The sequence below is a fragment of the Haliaeetus albicilla genome, chromosome 22 (assembly GCF_947461875.1).
Source record: "Haliaeetus albicilla chromosome 22, bHalAlb1.1, whole genome shotgun sequence".
NCBI classification, from domain to species: Eukaryota; Metazoa; Chordata; class Aves; order Accipitriformes; family Accipitridae; genus Haliaeetus; species Haliaeetus albicilla.
The window spans coordinates 19,060,550-19,077,706 of record NC_091504.1 but is presented as its reverse complement, the minus strand read 5'-3'; the positions used below and the strand labels follow the sequence as shown (position 1 = coordinate 19,077,706).

Genomic DNA, 17,157 nt, shown 5'->3' with positions numbered 1-17,157 from the left:
CATCCCTACCTGACTGATAAGTCATATAGAAAGCTGCAGCTGCAGATATCAGCGATCATGTAAATAAATTTTATTATGCTGTACAATACTAGTACAGTTATACACACTAATCATGGGAGAAGGGGAGGTTGTTATTTTTTTCCTGTCCCATATGGTAATAATTTTGTATGATTGAACTGTTATGAGCTAAATAAAACTACACATTAACTGTAAGATACATTGCAAATACATTAAATCTTCCCTGGAGTTTTAGCAAATACTCGCTTTTTCTATGATGCATTTGGAATTAGCAAAGGAATCTACACTGAGCCATAGGATTTATAAAGAGATTTGGCTTGCTCTGCAATACTTTATGGGCAATTATTTCAGAAATGAAGATGCAGAGCGACAAATAAATAAAATAATTGCCACTGATCAGGCTTTATTTACCGCTATCACATTTCCCTGACTGTTAAGCTTCCCTCCTCTCATTTGCTCCACTAGCCTGAATCAATGACCAGATGAAGAAGAGTTGTCAGTTAATGTCAAACACTGAGCACAAAAGGTGCCAAAGGCAGATTCTGGTTTCCTCGTTTCCAAATCCTGCCTGGGCCTTTCTGGAGCTGGCTTGCTCCCTGGATAAATTCAGCGTGGAACTGGGAGGCTGGGAAAGGGCAAAGCAAGTCAGATGAATTCTGTGGGGTTTCAAGCAATTTGCCAGCGAGCACATTTTGCTGTGACTCCCCTGCAGAAGTCACTGCCAAAGGTCTGGAGACCTCCCCTCCTGCCAGCAGATGCCCGACCGCATCAGGGAAGGGTTCACAGGTATTAATTCAGTTTGGAAGATACCAAGTACAGCGATGTATAGCAAAAACAGCTTTCCAGGTAGTTCAAATGAATCAAATCCAGGTAGAGACTGGTCTCGTGTCTACATGTTACCCTATATGTACTTCACACCATTCAGCTTTCAGCACTTCGGATCCCAGGCAGGGTGGGAAACTCTGGATTACCAGTTTTCCTTGGGATCAGGCCTGAAATCCTACTGATGCCAACTCTATTCTCTAAAAAACAGCGGCTCGGTTCAGTTTGATATAGAGACGAAACTCATATTGCCCCCTCCAGCACTGAGAGATAAACTGAGGCCCCAGTTTTCACTTGCAGCTGGACACTCAGTACTGTTTAATGTTCCTGTTACCTGGGGTTCATGAAGAAGGTTGCTTGTATGAAGAGGTTTATCAGCTCAGGAGAAAGAAAAGCATAATTTCTGCTGCTTTGAAAAGCCATGGAGCTGATAACAGAGTAACAACTGAAACACACAGGATGCGCCGCATGGAGACGTCCTGACCATCCACCAAGGGCTTCCTTCACCTCATCTCAGAAGTAGCCACCAAGATGACATTTTATGGTCCTCAAATTAAACTATTTAGAAAAAAATGTACTTTATACTGCCAGTCCTGATGACCAGAGATGTCTGGCCCTGATCTGTGAGCTCTCTATAGCCTCCTGTCCTGGGAAGGCACAGCCAGCTTTGAGAAGCCTGGATCAGAAGGGTACCCTGCAGAAAAGAGGGAGCACCAGAAACAGCCTGGAAGGTGCCTACGGCCTGAAGAAGGTCCTACAAGAAGAAGCCTCATAGCTTTAAAGCCTGATTATTATTTTTTTTTTTTTTTAGTTCTAGGCTGCTTATTTCTGTATAAAGAAATGATGCCGCCAACCTCTCCAAGAACTTCATCAACAACAGTCCACAAGCTGGTGAAAGAGGCCAATGGGACCAGAAGCCAAAGGAGCTCGGAAGATTTAACGCTAGCCGAGCACCTGGCTCCCTGATCGCTGTTATCAGAATGAAGACAAATGCTCGCAAACATCCTTATTCAAAATCACTAATGTGTTCAGCGACGCTCAGCACAAACGCGGCAGCATTGCTACTGTAAGGTGTGGTGCCTGGGAACACGGCAGCTCTAACGCTGCTTTCTCCAGTAGCGTATGTAATGCAAAGAGCAGTGGGAAAATAGGGTGTTGCTGCCCTTCAAATCAAGCAAAGGGAGTGATTAAGACATCATCATTTTCTGTTATTGTTCTAGTGGATGGTAGTAATTGCTTCTACCCAGGAATGTGGCTATACCTCTATTGTCATCCATCATCCTGCTGAGGCTGTGTACAGTACAGTAGAAACGGTAAACTTGTGATTTGACCTCATTAGCATTCCCAGAATTACAATGTCATACCAATGATAAAGATTGAGATTATCTGCATCTGAGCAAACGGAGAACAAACAAATCACACATTATGTAAAAAGCCAACAGCACAACCATGATTCTGCCAAATACTTAAAGGCTGCTCGAACCTGCTGGGTTCTTCATTTCGCATGTGGGACAAGACACAATTAAGAATTGTACCTATATGCATCAAACTTGCAGATATAGGGGATGGACCCATGCACGGATAATCTGATGATCTGATGATCAGGGAGAGGGCAGAGAGAGGAAGGGAAGATGTTGGAGCAGATGCTCTCTGGTACCACCTTCCCTCTGACTTGCCAGTATTATCTGGGCTTCCTCTGACCTCTCTCAGGCAATCAATGATCCGCTAGAAACAGGGAGAAATTTGCATGCAATTTGGGAAATAACACAGAGGCATTTGGCCTTTGCACGAATGCCTTGGACTCCCTGGAAGTTCATAGGATTTCCTTGTGATTCCCAGGACGAACACACAGCACGTAAGGAGGGTTCCTGCTTAAACTTGGGTTGAAGGCAAGTGGGACCAATTATTTGGCCCTTCTGGCAGTCAAGTAAGATCAAGTCAAATCTGTACCTGTCTGAGGTCAGAATAGCAAAACCTATAGTGAAACAGGGAATTTCTCAGTCTCCAGTCAGCAGCTTACCCCCTGAGCTGTGCTCCCCACTATTGCTGTAACACAATGCCAACACATATTCCAAACCACTTGTTCTTGGTTACTTTAGTCTTTTATGGACCGTCTTAGAGGAAATTAACTGAACTTCCCTACAGTGGGAACAAAAGGAGGAAATGAATTTATTATTCCAGTGGTACCCTTGACACAGATACTGAGTAGCTTCATTAAACATTTTGCAGCCCCGAGTGTCTTTGCTAAACCCTCTACAATAAGCACAGAGTCATTTTCTTTATTACAACACAAACATACAGGTCAGGATTCAGAACTCATTTACATCTGCTTTGTATCTGAATAACTTCCCTCATCTCAATGGGATCTAGGCAGGCACAAACCAAGGCTGCATCATCCCAGTCCTTCCCTTTCTGGATTCATTACCTTGCAGTACTGCTCTCAGATAAACTTATTTTCATAGGAGTCAGCATAGCCACAGCCAAATGACTAATACGAACCTTTAATACAAACAACAATAAATCAACAGATTAAATATAATTTATCGGACAAATACTATTTAGCTCTTTGCAAAGCTGTTCTGAACCATCTCTTTTGTCTGGCCATATTCCAGAGGAGCACTGACACGAGATAAAGCTCAGGCCTGCAGAGTAAGTTTACATAAGAAAGAAATGCTGAAAACATCCTGTATTTATGACGGGAGATTTCACAGAGATCAGAGTGAATAACATTCCTGAGAAAGTTGTAATGTATCTGAAGACTCCTCAGAACCTAGTATGAGCCTAGCAGGGCAAGGTTTTCACGGACCCTGAAGCTCTACATTCAGCAGCGAGCCTAGGGAACCACACACGTTAACCTTGAGAGATACTACAGTAAACTTATAATGGCTTAGAAAATAGCAACAGGCTATTCCACCACAATTTCACTTTACAACACAGACTTTTTTTACTTACTTCATCGGTTTGAACAATGCTTGTCCATAGTTCTGGAACGTCATGATCAGCTTCAGCTGGGTGCCTCCTGATTTCATTGCTGTGGGGAAAAAACAAAACCGCTTTAAAATGCTACATGTGGATCTACTTACATTCAGCTTCCTTGAAACAAAATCATGTATCCTTTGCTCTCTATTAGATTCAGCACTGCAGCATCTGAGCACCAAGCAGGGTAATCCGAACTGGACAAGAGATGATTCAGCGGGTGCAGAGTATCAGAGAGGGCTTTGAGCTGCCAACCAGGACTAAAAATGGGTCGTACTCCCTGACATGTCTTTGTCTTCTTCAGCTGACCACTACGACCTCCATAAGCACCCTAACTGAGCAACGTGTATAGGAACAGACCATTGGAGTCTTGTTTTCTCTGTCTTCAGTCGCTTTTGGAGTTCCTTCTAAGAAGGGACACGCACCGGGGAAGGAGATGGGGTGCTTTCGAAGACAACTGCAGCTGGGATGTACAGTCCAATGCGCAGCAGACATCGCCTTCATTAAAAGTATGAGCAGATACTATAGCAATCTCTGCTCTCTGCTGCGATTTCAAGAATTGTTGCCGAGCAGTAGAGATATGTAAATTCACCTCCTCTATGCACAACGGGTATGTATCCAAGCCCATCCATTAACTCGAAGGGATCCCAAGGTGGTTCGTACAGGAGAGCGGAGCTGTGGGGAGCGCGTCACTGGTTCTGCTGGGAGAGGGCACGTGGAGGCGGCAGGGACTGGGGTCCACGCCGCACACCGAGGGCTGCCTTGGCTCAAACATTAAATGCGCTCACTTGCCAGCGGAAGAGCTAATGGGAATTTAAGACTGACATTTATTCATACCAGTCCGAACAATTTGGACAGTATCATGTTAACAGCCAGATTATAGTGTTTCTAAAGCCATTTTTTTTAATATAAGAATTCATAAAAACGCATTTCACTTGATGATAAGGCTACTTTAAAAAGATAAATATATACTTTGGCAAACCGGCTGCTTTTTTACCATCTCAATCAAAACTGCTCTGAATAAATGAAATGACCTATACCCTGATTCCTTAATTCACTTCTGTGTTTGGGGAGGCAGGCCATGGCAGTCGTGTCTGTGTGGATGAGTCAGTCCTTTAAAAATGCTTCCTATGAATGATCAGATAATCAATCCCTTTCTTTACAGTTCTGACAAAACCTATGGCAACTGGAGAACTCCATAATGTCAAGTTACCTTGCTCTGTAAATTTTAGCTTAGAGCTGCCCTTGTTCCACCTATATAGCTTGTACATTTTTTTCCTCTAACCAATGCCATTAGCTGCACATCCTTTTAATTACTCATCTCTGTGCCTTATTACTGACAGGTCATCAGCTCTCTTTCAGCACTTGTAATCTATATTTTTTAAACAAAATGCTATGCAAATCTGGTCAGTGTAATTATACTTCCCCTAGAATAAAATCCCTCCTGCCTTGCTGTTTTGCTGACCCCAGCCTTCTCTTGCATTTCCAGTTTATCCCAAAGGAACAAATAAATAATTAGAAATTAAAGGGCATTAAATAACTTGTACTGAACAGGTAAAGCAGAAGCACATGGCTTTCACCCATGTTAAACTCCCTCTCTTGTGCAGAACGTGTCAGTTGATCCGCACCTGAGGGAAGAAGGAGCAGTAGGCGTTTTCGTACCCAGCAATGAGAAGTACCTTTCGTACCTGAAGGCAATGAGAAGCAGCAATCCTCCAGCCAAAAACCTACGTGTGCTGCCCTAGGACCATCACAGCCCAGCTACGCACTCTGGGAACGCTCCTGCTTAGTCCGGACAGCAAAGAGGCAGCTGGAGCTCCCCTGCCATGCCCAGGACCAGCCCCAACCACCTTCCGTGCCCAGCTGCTGCCGAAGGCGCGGGATTTGCCCAGCTCTTTAAGACAGAACCTGAATTTGCACCCCTGTTTATGTGGGCTATCTCCGTATAGGTCAGTACTATCAGCCTCAGTACCAAAGGGCAGACTTGCCTCCCGTCTGTCAGACACAACTCTCCCCAGCCCACCGACCTCAACACACCAACCGAAGAAAGAATGTTTTTTCTCTAAAATTGATGTAATTTATGTTTTTTCATTCAATTCTGAGGAGCTCAGGACTTAGAGATTGGCTCCCTCTCCTCCATGAGACATGTATGTCCAAAATATACCAAAGATCCTGTAAGCCCATGAGAGAAAAGAGAAAGATAGAGCCGATTTTGAGGTCCGGCTGGGAAGCCAAGCGTTTGGGAAATCACAGCAATGCAAAGAAAAAGAAGAAAGGATGTTCCAGCATGCCCTTTTCTAAGCACAAAGTTTCAGATAAACTGAGAAGTCTGCCTTCTCAGCAAATTGAAGCCACTCGACACATAATGATTTTGTTAGCAGCCGAACTCAACGACGAGTGTGTCATCACCAAGCAGGGAAAGGTATGGAGAAGATTAACAATTCAGAATAATTCTTCCATGAGACACAAAGGCCTGGTTTCCTGTCAGAAGGAATTGAGCTGAAGTAAGACAAAAGCATCTCCCTGGTCTTTTTAGATCCATCTTATTGTATTGCCTTAATTGGTTGCAATAGTGGCCTCGACTCAACACAAGTTTTGCTGGCATGTTGTCCCTCCACTGCTACTAGGTGTAAACTTTGGACCTCCCCAAAACAGACATTGGTGAGAACGCCGTCCCGTCGTGCCTTACGGCAGGGCGTGCTGGAAGCCACACGCATCGTGGCCAAAAACCCGTGCCAGAGCTCCGCGTTGGCTTCCCCGCACGTGATCCGGACTCGCACGCAGATATTCCCACTTTGGCGGCTCGTTCGGTGCCGCGGATGTGCTGGCCAGGCTGGAGGTGATTCAAAGCCACCCTCCAAGTCCAGACTAGTCAGAGTCTAACATTGTAATCCCTGCAGAGAGGGAAACACCTGAGCTTAGACTGTCCTTTTGAACCCAGCAAGACCCTTCATGCACCTCTGAACTAAGCAGACTTGGGAGCAGTCCAGGGTGCCCAAATCTGGGGGGTGGCAATGCCAGGAAAGAGCAGATCTCATTGGAGATGACTCACTCAGACCTCTAGGTCAGATTACTTCCCCTGTCCTAACTTAGCGTTACATCTGCCTACTGCCTTCCCTCTCATTTTCCGAGCTGTATTCCTCCAGGAACTCCCTTTCCTGCTCAGACCTCAGTTAAACAAGTCCCTCCGGCCATTACGGCCAAACAGGAGGAGGCCCATCATCTTCCAGGAGCTTATCCCAAACAAACATTGTTTGCTCATCCGGACATGCCCTTGTGCCTTCACCTACTGCCCGCAGGAACATTTCTGAAGAAATTGTAATACCCAGAAGCAGCACATACAATTTTCCAAGACACTGGAGGATGCTACACCATCGCAATCTGTCGCGTCTACGATCAGCAGGCTTAGGTATTTTTAAGAAGGCCTTGCAACGTAAAGCTGTTCTGACTCCAAGGGAACCACTAGTCACACTCCGAATTCACCTTTTTTTTTTTTTTAAGATTTCTGAATATACTGTATCATCACAGGTCATGAACAGCTCGGTAAAAGACTTTATAAACCTGCTAGCTCCCAGCAGGTACCTCAAATCAAGTCTCATACAGTTCCTGGAGGTACTGGCATAGCGTTAAAAACAAATCCCAATACCATCATTACTTCTTATCCTCAGGCAACTCAAAGCCTCTCTTTTCCCCCCAAAGTAGAAGGAAATGGAAAGCAGCATTAACTTTTCTTGCTAACCCACTGCAACGGCTTTCGGGTGTGATCAGAAATCTTCCCAACTTTAGGAGGCTTTGCAAAAAATTCCCTGAGATATCTTTTTGCTCGAGTGTCTGTGGGATTGGAGTCTTGTCCAAAGACTAGTGAAATCGGTGGGATTCCTTCTGTTTTCTCGGACAGACTTTGGATCAAGCCTCCAAAAATCCCCACTCCATTTACACCTATGAGCCTGTTGTCACGGCCACAAGCCACGTCTGCTACTTCTCCACCTTGTCCCCTCGCCAATACAAGACCTGAATTCCCTTCCTGATCCACAGACACTATCCGATATAGAAGATGCACTACCTCATTTTAAAATGTATTTAACTGTGCAATGCTAATGCCTGAGAAGTGAGATCCAGTCAAAGCCTGGGATGCAGGTAACATCTGAAACAGAGGACGTTCGGATGCGTTTTGGACTCCTATTTATAGATCAAGCTTAAATCTAACATGAACGTGTTGACTGGCTTTAACAAGTAGTACTCTGCCCCAGGCTAGAGACATGGCCCTGTACAAGCTGTAAAGAACATATTGCAAAACAAATTCAAGCCCTCATCATCTCTTAATCTGGTCTTGTTCAGCCAATTCTGCTAACTTTTATTTCAAGGCCTTTCTCGGTTTAGTCAAGAGAGGAAAAGACTTCTGGAGGGGAAGAGATCTGTGAAACCATTCAGAGGCTTTGTTGTACATTTTAAGTCCCCTCCTTTCATCTGGAACTGTACATTAAATCAATCTGTTGACTCTTGGCAGATTCATTGTTTTCTTATACAGTAGATCAATGGTGCTACATTTCATTGTGTTTTTCACACGTTCTCAACAGCACTTTTTCCATTCCTTTGGATTAGATTTTTATAATTTCCTTTAGCACCAGAATTTATGTTCAATATTTAGCGTCTTGCCTTTCTCTTTTCTTTTTTTTTTAACTGACTTGAAGCAGAGTCCACCTCAGTTAATTGCAGCATTTATTCACTGCTTGAGTAATCTTGTGCGCTTGCTTTCTAATTACTGCCTGTACAAACTGAAGGCATTGCAGGTTCAGAAATGAACTCAGTCAGGTAATGTTTCCAAACCTTTCCAACCAGAGAATTTAAAGAATCAAAAAATAAAACCCAATGAAAGACAGGAATTACAAAAGCTTATTCTGCTCACAGGCAATCCCACAGCACAGCTCCTCTGGACAGCAGTACAAGCAAGACCCAGACCACACTGCCTCTACAATGCACCATGCCATATTTGTTGTTAAACTGCTGACAGCGCTGCCACAATTATGCACAGACGCCTTGTAAATATGCAAGAAAATAGCTAACTACGGTTATTTATGCAGGCAATAAACAGTTATGAAAGGCAAAGGAAATGTGCAATTGCCTGTGCATGTGCTTCTTCTGAAAACTGGGTTTCAGTGCTCAGTGCAAAAGCAATTCTCTCTAGGCTCCTATTTATGGCAAGAGGAAATTTTCAGCGAATTAAATCAAATTAAGAGCTATCCCTTTATGCTGAACAAAATGAATAGGAAATACATATATATATTGATGCAGGGCACAGAATACATCCTCAGCTTGAAAGCTCTGCGTAACCCTGTCCTTTTCAAGGCCAGCTCTAGGTGTCACTGTGGGAGCTGAATGTGATGCTCCTTCCCATCCATTGATTTGTTCCATTTAAACTTTAACATCAAGAAAATGTCACCTTGGTGCTCCCTGCTCTTGGGAATTGCTTCTGTCACCGTTTTCATTTTAAAATAACACTGCACGTTACAGAGTCGTGTGAGCAGTTCTGATAGATGGCGGGGGATCAATCTGGTCACCACTCTCCTCCATAAATAATGCAAGCTGAGCAGAGAAATTACAATGTGGCTAAGAAAGCCATTTAGCTGCAGTTTGGATCTAATTACTGTAGGTATCGAGAACTCGCACAGCAAATCACCTAATTCTATTAGAGCCAAAGCAAATCTGAACACTGGGAAGAAACTGGATAAAGCAATATCCCATTTCATCTAATGCATGTAAGCCTGGATATTTAATTGTCCTGCTTGCAAAAAGAGGCCTGAAGATGGGGCATTATGAAGGTTTCCATTTATTTGGTACTTCTAACCTGGCATCTTTGCAGCTGCCTTAAAAAAAGAAAACAAAAAGCAAACCAACAAAAATGGACCGTAAGGAAAAAACCCAGTGAAATTAGAAGATATGCGGGAATATGCAAAACAATATAACAGCCCTATAAATGCCCTTTAGTCAAATATATTACTCTTTGTTAATCATCTGACATGCTTTTGAATCCCTGCTGCTGCTCTGCAGTAAGCTGAAAACTGGCAGGTATTATTTTAAAACATATCTTTTTAAACACCCAAAGAATTTGCAACAACATAAAATAAGAGATGCTGCTCTGTGTAATAAAAAAGAAAGTATATTAACAATATGCTCCTTCTTGCTTTGCAACCTGACAAAACTCCTGAATCCCCACAGAGGCAGGCAGTGGATGCTACCAGCAAAATTCAGATCCTGGCATCTCTACATTGGCAAAAGACCCCTTGCATTTCCACACGCTGGATTTTAGACTGGGATTTATGTGTAGGAATCATTCCCTCTCAGTTCCCACAGCGACCGATACCGATACCAAATGGACCTCATGTTTTAGTTTATGGAAATTGTACTGAATCATTGATAGAAACCACGGCTCGGTGTTTTTGTTAGGGGCATAAGAGGCCCTACTGGGCTCTGAAGAGCCTTGTTCAAACATTAACAGAGAGACAATCCCATAGGAAATCACTAATAACGATCGTAAATCTTCCTCTGTGGTCCCGTGGCCCTTTCCCCCCCTTGATCTGAAAGCTCTATCAAAATCATAATTAATGGAAACCTCATGACACATCTATATGACACATTAGGTGAAATCATGGCCCCGGGGAGGTAAATGGCAAAACTTCCACTTACGTCACCAGGGTTAGGATTTCACTCCTATTTTTTATGATAACCATTTTGCAGCTAGGTTAACTGAAGCATAGAGAGGTTAAGCAACATGCCCAGAAGCACAAGCGAAGATCAAGCCCAGAAGATCAAGTGAAGAGTGAGTAGTAAACTGTTACTTCTCATTCCTACCTCCCTTTCTCTCCCACCAGCTTCTCTGTCCCTACATCAACCTTAACCATCCCACTGCTCTGCAGAAGTGCCAGACTTCGTGGCTCGAACGCTGCCGAGTTTGCTGCAAACGCTGCTCTCCTCCTGCGCAGACAACGCGGCTGAGCTCTCAAGTGTTGAAGAGGGAACTAGAGATCGATACACTTAGCAGCCATGCAGTACAAAACACCGCTACGGCCAATGCATTTTGTGTAAACCTCAAGAGATGAGCCAGGAGATGGTTTGCTTGAGCATCACCTCTGCACAGAGCTGGGGACAGCTTGGGCACTGCCGCTCTCTGCGGTTACAGCCTGCGTCTTTTCCTCCTCCATGGATGCGCTCGAAGAGCAACGCTAACAAATGTGTTATAAAGCGCTGGCTCAATCCCCATTCGCACGTGTCACTAATATTCCAGAAACTGGTTGACGGGAGAGGTTAGGAAAGGTGAGGGCTACGTCAAGGAGAAAATCTCCCGGGCCACATCCGTACAGTGTCCTCGCTACCCTCCCGCACGGACCAGAGGAGCGCGGGCAGAGTTTGCTGCTACCTGCAGTGTCACATCTGAGCTAGAAAAGGGAAAACACACGGCTTAATTGTCAAACCTGAGCTCCTTAAGGAATCACTCTGATCCAGAGTTTGCGGGACAGAAAACCCTTCGCGGGTTAATAAACGAGCCCGTTCGTCATCTCTCATGAGCTAGGTGCCCACTGGACCCTTGGATCCAACATGTGGGATGGCACCTGGGTACCGCAAACCGCTTTATTCAAAATCCTGCCCCAGCGGAGCTCAGAGCTGTGTGCCGAGTACAGCCAGCGGGCAGCTCCATCCACGGAGGCGAAGCATCCTGCATTTTACACCTACTCCATCCGGATCAGCTAAACCAGTCCGCTCTTGATGGCAGAGGATCTCCCTTATTCCTGCTCAGCAGCCACTGTGATTCACACGCTGGAAAATGTAAACCTTAGGGCTGCTCGTGCTATTCTTGCCCGGGCCGTTTCCTGCTGAAGCCAGGGGAATTTTTGCCTTGCAGGGTTAAAGACCTGCTGACCTCACCCCACGGCGCCAACACACCATCAGCGCTTTTCCAGAGCTCCTGCTATTTCATCCCTCTGAAACAGACTTAGCAACTTTGCGGTCAGCGCAAGCAACTTCATTTTCTGCGTGGCTGACGGAAACCGCCGGCCGTGCCGCGGCTCCCTCCCTCTGCAAACCACGGGGTGTGCATTTGTTTAGTATCCCAGGCCTTTCGTTTGGGGTTGTGTTTTTGGTTTTTGGTTTTTTTTTTCCCTGCGCTGCTACGCAGCTAAATTCAAAGAGACGCACGTTGTCATTAAACAGCCCCGGAGAACAGCCCTGAACTGTGTCACCTTGTTTAACCAGAGCCAAAGGTTGACACGGGCACGTACCCGTCGCGGATTTACAAGCAGAATAAACAGAGCTGAACTCTGCTCATCGGGAGCTTGGCTCGCCTGGAGCTCCCTGCGCGATGCCCGGGGAAGCTGCGGCTCCGCAGAGCCCCGCGGTGCCGGATCCTCCCGCAGCCATCGCTGCAGGGCTGCAGGTCAGCCGCCGCTCTCCTTCCTCGGGAAAACGAGCGCTGCCAGACGCAACCTTCGAAATAAGAATCGGCTAATCATGCAAATCTAGCTCCTGCGAGACGCTCCCTGCTTTTCTCCATCCTTTTTTTTTATTATCATATTTATTTTAAATAACTGAATAGGGCACTTTCAGCCTGATCGTGACTATAAGATCTCTGAAATGAATGGGGTTTGCCTCGCTGGCAGACTTTTGCGATTTTTCAGGTAATACAGAGCTGGCAGTATCTCTTTATGTTAAACAGGGAAAATGAGCACAGAAGTCAGGAAGCAATGTTGTAGGCACGCCAGAGAGAAGCCATGCAAAATATTAATATTCAAACAGCAATGAGATCCTGAACAATGAGCAAATAATGATAAAAAAATGATATATATCTGAACGTACCAACACTGGTTATCTTTTGGGAGACCAGGTCTTGTAGTAAAGCCTCAATTGCAGGATTGTGTCTGGAATACAACTCGTACCGATTAATGCCAATGTGGAATTTTAACCAGTTTGGGTAGGAGTCTATGGAGGTTTCTCCAGTTGGCAAAAATTCTTCATTATCTTCGTTTTGCCTACCACCAAAAAAAAAAAAGAACAACACAAGAAAAACCCAAAAATGAGGAGAGAAAAATAATGTTACGGTTTGTAACAGGCATCAAGAAACAGGGCTTCAAAATGTGACAACTTGGAAAAGCAAAGCGCTACAGGGCTGGGAGAAGTCCCTGGTTTGTCCCCGCTGCACGCCAGGAGCCTGCTCCCACCTGGGGCCAAGGGGGAGATGGATTTTCACCTCCCCTCATCGCGCCTCATTGAACGCCCGTGAAAGTCAGGAGCAAAATTTGGGGTGACACCACGGAGCATTAGCAGAGGCCCTTATATAGCAGAAACACAGAGCTGCAAGTTTGATTTTGTGTTTAGGTTGTGTTATGTTGCACACATCTTTTACGAGTTTGACCCAAACGACAGCATCACCCCGAACCCTTATTTAACAGGGACCTGGGTCGGGAAATGGAGAGCGCAGCGGTGACCTGACCTCTTCTACCAAACGCTCCCACTCTCTCTTCTTCTCTTTTTTAAAAAGAGAGAATGAGAAGAAACTGGATCACTCTGAACGGGCTGCTCAAAAATAACTCTGGATGGTTTTGCCCCTTCCTATTACAGCAAAGAACTGTTAGAAGGACTTTTAACTCCTCAATTTCATGTTAGTTCTGTGAACTTTGGCTGCAGCCACTAAGGAAAATAGGTACAACAGGCAGCTGCATGGTGGACAGCAGCGATAACTTCACTCTTCACCTACTGCCTACACCATCACATTTCTTCCATCCAGAAGTCCTCTGGTTTTAGTCATCTCCAGATGTTTGTACATTTGTGAGTCTTGTTTTTTCTTTTTTTTTTTTTTTTTCCCCCCTCTCCTCTCAGAGAAACCAGAACTTTTTCAGGTTATTTCACTTCACAGTCAGTTTTGATTCTTAGATGGAAGGGGCCTGGACAATTCACGCGCTCGTGGGGCGGAAATCAGAAATATTTATCCTCGCTTTCTAAAGGTTTAGCTCACGCTGGCTGCTCTGCGGCTTGACAGAGCTTTTGCACGGTACAATGCAGCTGTTTAAACATTACAATGTCAGTGTGTTTGGAAGAGGGTGCTGTTGTATTAGACTAAGCCTTTTGATTTTTCAGACGTTGAAATTTCTCAGCGTTTCTTACGAGCCAACAGGGCATACGATTCACAGAGGCAACTAGCTGCTTTGAAGGCTGGAGAGCAGCAGAGGTGCTAGGACCCTGGGAATTAATTGAGGCTGAAATACGTAGCACAGAGCAGATCCCGAAGGCAGAAATACCTGCTCGGATGAATGCCTTTGTGATACCAGACCTTGCTTGGGAGAAAAGTTCCATCTATTAACTGCCTGGTCCCACTGTTTAGCCCCCACACCTCCGAGGGGGAGACTGGGAAGGTACCGGAGAGGGAGGCTCTCCGTGCTTGCCCTTTCTTGTGCTGTTTTTCTGGGTAGCGTCTGCCTCTGACTACGGCTGGAGAAGGGCTATCGGGGTTGGAGAAGGGCTATCGGGGCCGGAGAAGGGCTATCGGGGCCGGAGAAGGGCTATCGGGGTTGGAGAAGGGCCATTGGGGCCGGAGAAGGGCTATCAGGACTGGAGAAGGGCTATCGGGGCCGGAGAAGGGCTATTGGGACTGGAGAAGGGCCATTGGGGCCGGAGAAGGGCTATCAGGGCTGGAGAAGGGCTATCGGGGCCGGAGAAGGGCTATCGGGGCTGGAGAAGGGCTATCGGGGCATACAGACCCTTTGGCCTGGCCTCAGTACCCCAGCCTTCTCCCGCTCCTGTGTTTACTCTGTGTTTCGTGGCTTTTTTCGGAAGGAACGCAACGGGTCGAGCCTGCGTAGGATTCCTCCTTTTTCCCGGTGGCCCCGAATCGCCCTGTTTAACCCCCTGCCCGCTCCGAGCCAGCCTATTCCATCAATTCCCGGGAACTCAACCCCCCGCTCCAAGAGGGAAGGCAGGGACCGGGGCGGGGGGGGGGAGAAGCACCGGGCCACGTTTCCACACCGGGAGCAACCCCCAACCCTCGGTTAAGGAGCCGGACCGACCCGACCCGACCCGGTTACTCACCACTCGGGCTGCTCGGCCGCCCGGGGGTTGAACCTGATGTCGCTGTTGACATTGAAGAGGAGGTCGCCGTCGGCCAGCGGGGGCAGGGCGGCGCGGTAGAGCGGGTGCTGGAAGAGGGCGGCCAGCGGGGCGGCGGCGGCGGCGGTAGCGGCAGCGGGGGGCGGCGGGCGCGGAGCCCCGGGGGCGATCAACCGCCTCGGCCGCGCCGCCGCGCCCCCTCCTCCTCCTCCTCCTCCTCCTCCTCCTCCTCCCGCCGCTTCCCGCGACTGCGAGGAGAGGTTGGAGGCCGGCTCGGCGCTGAAATCCTGCAGGATCCGCAGCGTGTGTTTGCTGGGCCAACGCGGGGCGGCGCGGGGAGGCGAAGCGGCGGGCGGCGGGCAGGAGCAGCCCGGCCGGCCCTCGGGCCCCCGCCGCTCCAAACGCGGCAGCAGGTCGATCATGATGTGCATGGTGCAGGCGACGAGGAACACCATGAGGATCAGGACCCGGAATTTACGGACCAGGAGCATTTTCATGGCCGGGGGGGGGGGCGGTTAATAAATGAGCGGGGGAAGGGAGGGAGAAGATTTCGGGGAAAAAGCCCGGACGGGCGTGGGGCTTCCAGCCACCCCCCCCCGGGGCTTCGGCTTGCTGCTTTCGGATCGGGAAGCGAGCGATCAAGTCAATAAAGTTATCTCCATAGGCGCCGAGAAACAAACAGGCTAAAAACAATAGGTCCTCATTTCTCAGTATCATCAAGAACTTAGGAGGGGGAGGGAAAAAAAAAATAAAATAAAAGGGGGGGGGGAAAATAAAAAAGGAGCACCGGACCGAGCCTTTAAAATCAATAGGAAAACAATGCCAGCGGCACTGCAAGATATAGAGCCATCTGTTCACGGTTTCTCTCTCTTTTTATTACAGGGATCACAACAAATAGGGAAAACTGGTTCGTGGAGAGAAACCAGCATCAGACGCTAGCGCTGATTAAATAATAAAATAATAATAATTAAAAAAAAAAAAGGACGGGGAGGAGGGAGGGGGAAGAATAATATTAAGAAAACCTGTACGGGAAGGCGACAGAAGAAAAAAAATCATCCATAATATTTGGCTGTGCTGGAAACGCTGACTCCCTTCCTTTGAATTTGACCAGTGATGCAGCAGAAGTGCTCTCCCGCTCGCTTTCGTTCCCTCTCTTCTCTGAGACTGTTTAAGAACATTGGCCGGAAAATAATTTTCTTAGAGCGGTTCCAGTTTCTTCATCCATCGCGTCCAGTGCTTGGGAGAGATTAATACCTTCAACTGAGATCAAGTCTGGGTGGCTGCTGTATCCGAGCTGGGCTTTTGCTTTGGCTTGGGTTGTTTTTTTTTTGGCTGCAAAACTGTCTGATGGCACAACTGCAACATAAAGGTTAAATATGGCACAGAAAAAAAAAAGGAGGGGGGGGAGGAAGGATTAGAGGAAAGAAACTAATATAAATCAGTAGAGGTTCTTTTTAGCAAAGAGGTCCCGTCTTTGATCTCTGCTGGGTCTTACAGATCTGCCTTTTAGAGAGAGGAAAGGAGAGAGAAAGGGGGAGAGAAGGGAAGAGGGGGGAGAGATCTTTGGCAGGTGCAGAGTGAAAACCTCTTTCAGCTACACTGAATTCTGGAGACTGGTTGGACTAGTAGCTCCGCAGCTCCAGCTTTCAGTGGGTGTGTTAAATATTATGAGCGAGCCATGATTCCTGCCTTCCTCACGTCATAGTTAGGAGATTGGCTAAATAAACGCTACAGTGATAGTAACAGGAAAACCTCAACCAAAAGCGGGGTTTTTTTTCCCCTCCTCTCCTCCCTCCTTCCCACCCCCATTTTCATTCTACTGCAGCTCCAACTGGGGCAAGGAGAGGGCGTCTGTTCCACAAACGTTTGCAAAAAAAAAAAAAAAAAAAAAAGAAAAAGTGGTAGCAGAGAGAGGAATCTGCGCTAATAACATTGCAAAGTATAAGCGCGATCTGTGTGCCCAGGCTGGGAGCAGCGATTCTGCTCTGTCATTGCCTGGGCTGGAGAGCGGCCGTCCGTCCGTCCGTCCGCTCCCCATCGCGCCCAGCCCCTCACCAGAGCAAGGTCAACACGGCAAGTGTGTGCTCCGCTTCCACCGGAGGAATAGTCTTTATTCTTAATCCGAGGTCCTGTAGGCTGTGATAATCCGTGAGCGTGCTGCGGGGTAATCTGCCCTCTCTCCTGCTGCCGTTAGCTGCGCGGTCGGCTCCGTGGCTGGGTGGCCTAATGGCTAGTGGAGCTGGTGGTCCT

At 46.9% G+C, this 17,157-nt stretch overlaps 1 protein-coding gene across 1 annotated transcript in view; it reads right to left on the bottom strand.

Annotated features, from left to right (window-relative positions):
* Positions 1 to 16,699, bottom strand: part of FAM20C (FAM20C golgi associated secretory pathway kinase) — a 60,781-nt gene extending 44,082 nt beyond the window's left edge. The window contains exons 1-4 of the mRNA XM_069810180.1: positions 15,930 to 16,699; positions 14,890 to 15,590; positions 12,664 to 12,836; positions 3,793 to 3,871 (exon numbers count right to left, since the gene is read on the bottom strand). Of these exons, the coding sequence (XP_069666281.1) occupies positions 3,793 to 3,871; positions 12,664 to 12,836; positions 14,890 to 15,404 (767 nt within the window). The 5' untranslated portion in view covers positions 15,405 to 15,590; positions 15,930 to 16,699. The remainder of the gene's footprint in view (positions 1 to 3,792; positions 3,872 to 12,663; positions 12,837 to 14,889; positions 15,591 to 15,929) is intronic.
* Between the last annotated feature and the right edge of the window lie 458 nt (positions 16,700 to 17,157).